Source organism: Phalacrocorax aristotelis, chromosome 8 (genome assembly GCF_949628215.1).
Source record: "Phalacrocorax aristotelis chromosome 8, bGulAri2.1, whole genome shotgun sequence".
NCBI classification, from domain to species: Eukaryota; Metazoa; Chordata; class Aves; order Suliformes; family Phalacrocoracidae; genus Phalacrocorax; species Phalacrocorax aristotelis.
Window position 1 is genome coordinate 44853440 of NC_134283.1, and position 9493 is coordinate 44862932.

Consider the following 9493-nt stretch of genomic DNA (forward strand, 5'->3'; position numbering starts at 1 on the left):
TTAAGATAAAGAAAAAAAAGTCCTTTTTTAGGAGGTTATTAGTAATTAACACATTTAAGCCGAAGACTACTTTTTAAAACTGTCCTAGTAAAACATATTTCTAATAATTATTGGCTAAGGAGGTGACACAATACAAATTTCTTGCATTTTTTCCTCATTAAATATAATTGGTGCAGACCTTTCAGCAGAAATCTTCACTGCTCCAGGAAAAACCTTTTCACCCTTTGTCTTCTAAAAGCTGTCTACGCCATAGTTTGCACCGCGTTAGGATAAATTAGCACCATATTAAAACGTTGATCTATCAGCAAAATGGGATCTAGTGGCTCCAAAACTTCACCAGTCAACGCAGAACACCACACCGAGCCGGTTCAGCGCCCAACTGCTTTCCTCCTGCAGCCAGCGTGGATCGCAGCAGTACGTACGTCACTGACGTACAAACCACACGCGAACTTCATGGTTTAACGGTACATCTCAAACAAAGAGGAAACCTCACCACCAGCAGCCCCCTGCCCACCCAAATATACAAAAACCTACTCAGAAGCACGCAGATAAAACAGTCAGTAGGCTCTTGTCTGTACAGGGCCACCCAGCACATCAAAACAAAAAGACACGAGGCAGGGAAAGCATCAGTCCGTTTCATCTCATCTTGGCCAATCTTTATGCTTTAAGGCCCTAGAAGTTACCAGAATAAAATAACATTATGGCACCTTTGTGAAAATCAACCACTTTTCAACCGTAGCGACTCCCATCGGGTCACTATTCTTAGTTATGCCAAACACAGTACAACTTGCTAGATTAAATTTACAACGTGTTCTTCCATTAAGTCCTTTAACCCATTTCTCCATATTCAATTTTTCTGAAATTTTCATCTTAATGGCTCAATTTTTCAGGTTTGGACTTTGACCAAGCCATTTTTTAATTACCTTTAAATAAGGAAATGCTTATGCTAACACTAATGGAACTCTGGAAAATGAGATTGGCACATTTCTGATTTTTTTTTCCAGAAACTCTGGTTACTTCTCTGCCCACAAAATACGTAACATCACACAAAAACTCAATTCCCATTTTGATGTGGCTTTTTTTTTTTGTTTGATTTTGTCCTCCCCTATAGGAAAAATACTCCCCTAGCTGCTCTGCAGCCAAACTATGCGATGAGAAGTGGGGACTCTTATCTCCTCATCCTACTCGCTTTAATGATTTGTGCACATCAAAGCCTAATTAAAACCATTTAAGCACTTCCGTCACTGAAATCTCTTTAACGTCTTTTGGAAATTAAATTAAATGCAGAAACAAAAAAAAAAACCAAACATGTGGATGTACAAAGGTGTACAATTACGATCAGCTGTGGAGCTTTTATAGTAACAGCCTGACATACGTGAAAGTACATGCTTAGTATTTTGAAGCACAGTTTACATAAAATATTGCAGACAATCAATATAAATATTAAATATTCATTTTAACACAGACACTTGCAACAGGATCACACTAAGGAAAGTGCATTCTACATTTCTGACTGTTCTACACAGCCTGAAAGCACAAGGGGGAAAAAGCACCGAATTTAACTGCCTGCTAGGGTAAATAAAGCTATCACAACTTGTTTCCAGATTTTCTGATGCTGGAGGACCAGTTACACTAACATTACCTTAAATGGCTTCGGGGTGGTTGTACATTTATCTATGAGTATGTGTCTATCTATGGGTAGGTGCCTACTACCTCGGTATCTACACACTCTGCGCAGCTAGAGGAGCAACAAAACTTCTGCTCCGTCCTCCTCGTATGTATTTGGTTTCTGTATTCGAACCACACTTCCATGTCCCACATCTCTGCCCGATCACAGATCGCGATTCAGCTCTCAGAGTAAAGATTCACATGTACCTGCTATACTTCAGTGAAAAAGTAGGAAAGAGAGACTATTCAATGGTGGGGAGTTTCAGCAGGAACCAAAACTGTTGAGGAAAGTAATAGCAAACAACTTATCTTGATGAGATCTTCGAATCTGAGCTAAGGGCAAGTTTAAGCAATTTTTCCTGTCTGAAGAGTACTATTTAACCGGTCACTGGTTAGAAACACTATTTTCCCAAGGTTTGGTTCTAAAACTTAAACATACTAGTATTTTTCCCTTAAAATTGGAAAACGTATGTAAATAAAATGACCTATGACCCAACTAAAGTGAAATACCAAACACTCACCTCCGCTTCCAGGAGACTATATAGTTACAGCACACCAAAACCTGGGCGCCTTCTCATTTTAACGCCATATACAGTAAAAGTTGCAGAGCTTTGAAAGCACTATGTTCAGGGCTCCATTCTGGTTTGACGCATTCTCCAACACTGCTCCCACTCCCAGAAGAGCTACTCCACGGAGCTTCAGGAGGGGCACATGCACTTTCAGGGTTCGCTTCTGCCCCCATAAGCCACTAAAGTTAAAAGCTGAGGAGTTTCAAGTCCAGTCTAAAAGACGCTCATCTTAAAGCTGCTCTTGGAAACTGCAGATAATGGGGGAAACATCAATCCCTTGCAGGAAAACACACACACAGTGCTAACACTGACGAGAATCGCTCCGTTATTCTGGCCTGTTGTCCACTAACATCTAGGCTTTAAGCCCCCAGTGTAGTACTGGGAATAGATAGCAAGAGACTGCTGTGAGGCTGCAGAGTACACCAGCTATCCCCAGGGAGAGATTTGGAATTATAGAAGAGTCTGACCTGAAAAACTCAATCATTACAGGATTACAGTATCAGTAAAAGCACACTCTGTAGTTGTTTAATTATAAAACACAGAAAGCAAGGCGTTCAAGTAAATTATCAATAAATGTTATGGCATGAATAAAAACTGAGATGAACTGTAACAGAGAGAGATCAATAAAAGGGGGCTATGAGCTGTCGAGTGAGGTATTGCCTGGCTTGGGTACCATAGCTCAACAGAAAGAAGTGCAGGAAAACTTTTCTTAATGAGCTGTTAACAGAAGAAAATTAGTTGAAGACTTCAGGGCAAGAACTTCTCTTATTCAATGTTTGTACAGTACCAAACACAGGGAGATTTTTTTGTTTTCTTTTTTCCTGTTGGTACCTGGCACTACTGCCAGTTAATAAACCAGGTTTTACATTCATCAGCAAGAATTAACGAATCAAGTAGGAACAGGAGACATGATAACTTGAAGGACTACAAGCTAATGCACTTGGGGAGAAAATACAGTTCACTGCATTAGGCCTGAAACACAAAGTTGGAGAAAGAAATTTGGAAAGTAGTAAGAATTTAAGAGCCTGGGGAGATGGCAGACACCAAATTAGACATGAGTGCACGAGGCAAACAATATCGCAGCTATGGGGAAAATGGAATTTTGGACAGCACGTACGAAGCTGGCACGGAACCAGGCAAGGAAGCAAGCCGTGCACGCTGCAGCTACGTGCTGTGTGCTAGGCACCTCTGCAAGAGTCACAGGCAACGTCAGATTCTCGCTTCAGAGAGCACTGATACAACTATTCAAAATGGGAAACCTTAATTCAACAGGAATATGTACATCTAGTTCGAGTATCTAAAAAGAGAATAAATCTGGATTCCCATAAGAGAAAGAGGCACAGTAAGAGAACGGTACTGCTTTAAAAACACAGGCTGACTAAACTTACGAGAAAAGTTTTACGACAGGAAGGAGCCCGTGCAGTTATATTTCCTAAGCAGTGAGAGAACCCCTATCATTTCACAAGCTGGACAGCATCTTGTTAGTCATTAGTAACTGCAGAGAAGGAACAATCCTGCAAGAGAAGAACCATTGCCCGCTAAGTTCTTTCATCTTCAGTTTTGCAATTCTATGAACCTGATTCCTTATTTTCTTATTTTGACACAGTTAGCGATATATTTTACGTACATCTAACCCTCCTCTACCTAAATGTAACCTGTTAAAAGTTTCCTGACTCATTTCCATACAGTCCCTCTTCGTCCTACAGCCTCTCCGTCTCCCCACAATTTGCTGTGTTCTTTTTGCACTGCTTGGCAAAGATGACATCAACTTCGCTTCTTTCTTGATACAAACTCCAAGACAGACGTTAAAATTGAACGACAAGACAGATGGACTCAACTTGAGTTATTTCTTAGACTCTGCTGAAGGTAACTGAGAGACTACAGTAACATGAGAGAAAGGAAATTTGCCTGTAGAACAAACCACATGTGAGTAACAATCTGAAATTATGTGGCCGAGAACAATTACTACAACAGAAAAGAAACCTCAAACTCACTGAAGTCTCAGGACTATTCTTACATCCTCAGCCAGGCAGACCCCAAATACGATGCTGTGCCACTAACGTACCTCCCAGCTCTACATACACGTTGCCGCTGGTTAGAGGCGGCCTCTTGAAAGATGCTCGTACCTCTTCCACATGCCCAACAAGGGCCTGTAGGACAGGTGCTGATTTCATGTCTCAAGATTCAGCCTCAGATACACGTATCACTGGTTAGTATTTCTACCCTCAACACCATAGGCTTCTAGTGATCTGGAGAAAAGAGTAGGAGCAGTAATGATTAAAAAACTCACAAAACAAGAGGATGAGGAGGAAAGAAAGGAAGGGAGGCATCAGAAGCAGATACGAGCAGCTACGGCAACTCTCGTAAGCACTGAAAATACCTCGGGGGGGGGGGGGGACGGACATAGCACTTTCACCACCTTTTGGTCAGAGTCCCCTGCCTGCTTCAAAAGATGTTGCAGACTGCTCTCTCTGTCACTAACGCACACGCCGTCGACCTATGTCTTTAGTCACATCCGACTGCCAGGAGCAACCACGGTGGAAAGCAAAGTGCAGCAGAACATCCTTGCCAGCAGCTGCGAGCTAGAAAAGGAAGAAGGAACTACTGCGTACGTGCCAACTTATTATCTACCAACTGTAATGTCAGGACAGATTTCTGCTGCAACTATTTATCTACAAAACCTGAACGATGCAAAGCATATGGCGTTTGCAGATAAAAAGATGTGGCGTCTTCTCATTAAATAGTCCGGTCATAACCATGCAAAAGCATCTGTATGTTCTAGCTTACTAAAAAGACAACCTAGAAATCCGAGTAATATTTCAATGAAGTTTTATCGCGCTTTATCAAGTTCAGACCATTATAACTGTGAAGAATGCAAAACACACAGATATGAACTGCTAGGGGTGGTTTTTTTTGGGTTGCCGCATGCCTTCTTGCACAAAAACCTACTCCAGGGGCGCAGTCTCGCTCTCTCAAAGTTTGAGACATTGGAGAAAAGTCACAAAACGAGAAGTGCAGAGATGTTTAAAGGAATTATTAAGGACCTGAAACTGTTTCTGAGAGCAGAGTTGACATCTACCACGTTCGTTCACGATTGCTAAAACTGTTGAACAGAGGAGAGCTGGCTCTCGCACAAAGCTGCAAAGACATTGTATCGCAGTCAGGAAATAATAAAAATTAATGCTGATACATTAATAAAGCCAAGATATTAATAACGCCAAAGGGTAAAATTTCGTTTCTTGTTACCAACCAACAAGAACTGCACAACTGCCATTGCGCGCCGCTGCACAACCCCAGTATAATGCCCGCACACGGTACCTACGCGACTAAGACTGTATGTATCGCACCTTGCTGAGGCAGACGATGCAACAGCAGCCCTGTGAGTTTAATAATGTTTCTCTCATCAGAGGAGATAACAAAATGTCTACAACCACTCCCCCAAAGCACTCAACTAGACCCTATTTCGCAATAACGCCCCTGGGCTGCAAAGCACTGTGTTCCAGGGACTTAAGAGAAGTATTCAGAAGTTTTAAGGAAACGCAAGGAGCCCGCAACATCCCCGTGAGGAGAAGTTGGGTAGCCAGAAGGGAGCTGGCAATAAGGTGACAAATAAAAGCACAGACTTGAGCAGAACAAGTTAATTTCAGAGACTACTGATGCTGAGTAAGTGCCTGTTCAGCTCGCACAGAGGCAAGTGGGAGGTCTGACTGACATCAGGGGAAACATGTGAACATTTAAAACCATCAGAGACTTCATAAGTAAACGATCAAACACGACCGTAATAAGCCGAGGAGACGGGCTTATGAAACAGAGGGGCCCACACCTGCTAAGCGGAGCTTCTCTTTTCATTCGACCACCATCTCTTCAGGCTGTATTTGAGACATGGGCGAAGCGCTCTCAGTTTTCCCCCGAAATGAAGTTAACCACTTTCTTGTTTCAAGAAGTGAACGAGAGCCACAGCAGCCGAACGCACTAACATCTGTATAACACGTCTCAACGCTTTCTCACTTTGTTTTGTCCGGCGGAAAGAAAGGAATAAGAGAAAGAGAAGCAGCACTTGCCAGCCCAGGTTCCGGAAACGCTAAGTGATCGCTCTTCCGATTACAAACTATAACGTGATCCCCACCAGGGATGATGCTTTATGTAACACCTACCTCGTCGCTCCCAAGGAGGACGGGATTGCCTGTCAATAACCCCAGGAGTCTCGCTTCTCCTGACCTTCGGCGGCACCTACGCGAAGCCATTTCCTACGGCCGCCGCAGCGCCCAGCAGCGCCCGCTCCGTCCCCAGGGCTGCTCAGGGCCTCAAACACAGAGAGCAAAGGGGAAGGAACAAAGCCCTGACGTCAATTACTGGAAACGGATTAAAACCCAGCAGCTAAGAGAGGGGATGCCTCGGCCCCGTTAGCACCGACAGCCGTCCCCGATGCCCGTTTTAACGGGGGGCCGCCCGGGCTGTGCTCCCCGGTGAGGGGGGCGGGCCGGGTCAGCGGGGAGCGATGGCCGGCACCGGCACCCGCCCCGGTTCCCGGCGGGGCTGCGACCCCGGTTCCCGGCGTGTCCGTCGCCTGCCGGGGAAGCACGGCGGTCCCGCCTTTTGGATCGGGACAGACACGCCGTGAGAGGGGCGATCCCGCTCGCCCGGAGCGGCGGGGCCGTGGCCCGGGCGGGCACCGCCGGCACGGAGAGCCGCGCCGGGCCGGGCCGGGGAGGGGGCGGCTCCGGGCCGGGCGGAGCGGGGTCCTGCCCTCCCCCTCCCTCGCGGCGGGGGGCGCCGGACCGGGCGGGCCCCCCCTGCCCCGGCGCGTCCCCCCCTTCCCCCCGGCCCGCGTCTCACCTCGGCTGGCCGCTCCGCTAGGCCCGCACCATTTCCTGGCTGCCGCCACCGGCCCGACGCGGGGGGGGGGGGGGGGGGGAAGGAGGAGGAGGCCCGAGGGAGCGGGGGCGCCGCCGCCGAGTCACCGACCGCCCGGGGAGCGCAGGGGCGGGCCCGGCCCGCGGCGGGGGGCCAGGCCCGGGGAGAGGGGGGAGGGAGGAGCGGCTCACAGGCGGGAGGCGACGACGGCTCCCCAGGGGTCCCGTCGCTCCATCGCGGGACGGGACCGGGCTGGCGGCGAGGCGAGGTCGGGGAGGGCCGGCGACGTCGGCCTGGGCAGCCCCGGGCGGCCCTCGGCCCCTGGCCCGGCTCCGGCCTGCCTCCCGCCCTCCCGCCCGTCCTGCCGGGCCGCGGCCCCTCCCGCAGCCGGGCACCGCCGATACCCGGCAGCCCCCGCGCCGCCGCAGCCCCGCCGCCCCTCACGTGACCCGCCGCCGCCGCGGGAGGGGGGGAGCGGGCTCCGCGAGCACGTGACACCCGCGGGGCGGGGCTGCAGCTCGCTCCGCCCCTTGGCTGCGGTGGGCGGGGACAAGGGGCGGGGCCACCCCCGCGCCCCCCCCTTAGGGCCGCTTAAAATCCACTAAAACCCGCCTTTTTGGGCAAGAACTGTGAGCGCTGAGGTGGGGGCGGTGCCCTGCGGGGGGTGAAAAACCCCCCCCGTGCTGCCGGCCGGGCCCTCCCGCCGCCCCTCGAGGGGCCGTTCGGGGACCTGAGCGCGCGTCCCGCCGGGGCCGCGCACAAAGGGCCCGTCCAAAGCTACCTCCCGGTAACCCCAAACCCCGGCCGGCTCCGGCCGGCCCCGCTTCTCCGAGGTCCCCAGGGCCCCGGTCACCCCCTCTAGAGCACCAGCCCGAGCCCCCCCAGAGCTCCAGCCGCCCTCCCCATAGCCCCCCCCAAAGCCCCAGACCTTGCCCTCTGCCAGAGACCCCCAAAGCCCAGAACCCCAGCTACCCCCCAGAGCCCCATTCCAAACCCCAAAGTACCCCCAGAGCCCCATTCTGAGCCCCCTCCACACCTCAAAGCTCCCCCCGAGCCCCAGCTGCCCCCTTAGCCCCAAAGCCCCCCCCAGAGCCTCAGGCACCCTCCCCAAGGTCCCCCCCACAATCCCCCCAACCCCAGCCACGCTGCCAGAGCCCCCCAGAGCCAGTCCTCGCCCCTCACAGTTCTACGTGCCAGTTTTGCTCTTGAACTGCTCTTACTCCTTTGTGCAATGCACAGCTTGGGTTTAGAATTCAGTTTTTTTGTCCCAGCGGAGCGCTGCCTTGCCGGTTTTTGACCTAAAAGAGCAGGTTGGAGCACCACATTCAGAACTCAGCCTGACCCACGGCAACCCACGTCACCTCCCAGGAGATCCCACATGGGCAGCCCCATTGCGCCGGCAACCTTACAGAACTTCCAATGGTGGCTTTGAAAATCTCCCGAAGAGGCTGTTTTTGACAAAACTTACAACTATACTATATAAACATTTTTAATGTAAACAAACTACTTCTTCCACATAAATTGATTTTGAAATGTGCTGGAACGCAGCTCTACTTTGGGTTCATATTTTTAAAAGTAAGACTTTATTTTTGTTTGAAACGAGTGAATTGCAGCAGAACGGTGCAAACCCCCCCCTTTTTTTTTTGCATAAGTGTAACAACCTCCAAAATCTACATCTGCATTTAAAAAGAGAGTCTCCAATACTGTTATTTGAGAGACCCTTCCTACAAAAGTGCTATAAAAAGACACTACAATAGTTTTAAGTCTAGTGCCAATTTCAAACAGCTCATAACTGTTTTCACTGTTATGACACTGAAATATGGCCAGCACTACAACAAAACAGAGTCAAATGGGGCTGGACCCTGGACCTACCTGAATACGAAAGGCACCTGGAACTTCCCTCCTTTACAGAGTGGGGAAGGCACAGGCTGCTTCTCTGAGAAAGTAACACTGTGAATAACAAAGGAACAGAAAATACTAAAAAAAATACCCTGTTCTGACCAGGTTTCAACAATATCTCTAAAATTGTATATCAAAAAGGTCACTGGCAGAGCACCAGAACTCAAAAGCACAGCACATTCCGGCGCTGGGTTTTGTATTACCCACACACACACACCTTACACATCCCCATTAACAAAATTGGTCTGCGAAGACCTGCCTCGGGCACAGCTGATGCCCCTGTGTCTGGTTAAAGGCAAAGCTTGGATAAATGTAATGGCATAAAGCAAATTAAACCATGGGTTAAGGTACGTCCAATCATTTCTTTATAAAGCAAATCCATTGATAGCAAAAGTCCTATTTATTTAGGAAGCCTCCCTTAAAAATAAACCAATCCACAAAGGGCTATACAATGCAGTTTCATTGGGGGCACCCAAAAACCTGTTTCTGAGTCTGACAGATGT

At 49.0% G+C, this 9493-nt stretch overlaps 1 protein-coding gene across 6 annotated transcripts in view; it reads right to left on the reverse strand.

The window, feature by feature from the left end:
• Window positions 1–7458, reverse strand: part of AFF4 (ALF transcription elongation factor 4) — a 54280-nt gene extending 46822 nt beyond the window's left edge. For 2 of the 6 annotated variants that reach the window (XM_075102989.1, XM_075102984.1), the window contains exon 1: window positions 7283–7458. In XM_075102989.1, the coding sequence (XP_074959090.1) occupies window positions 7283–7326 (44 nt within the window). In that variant the 5' untranslated portion in view covers window positions 7327–7458. Of the gene's footprint in view, window positions 1–6391; window positions 6427–7073; window positions 7208–7282 lie in introns of those variants that run through there. The other 4 variants (XM_075102986.1, XM_075102985.1, XM_075102988.1 and 1 more) reach the window with 4 other exon arrangements.
• Between the last annotated feature and the right edge of the window lie 2035 nt (window positions 7459–9493).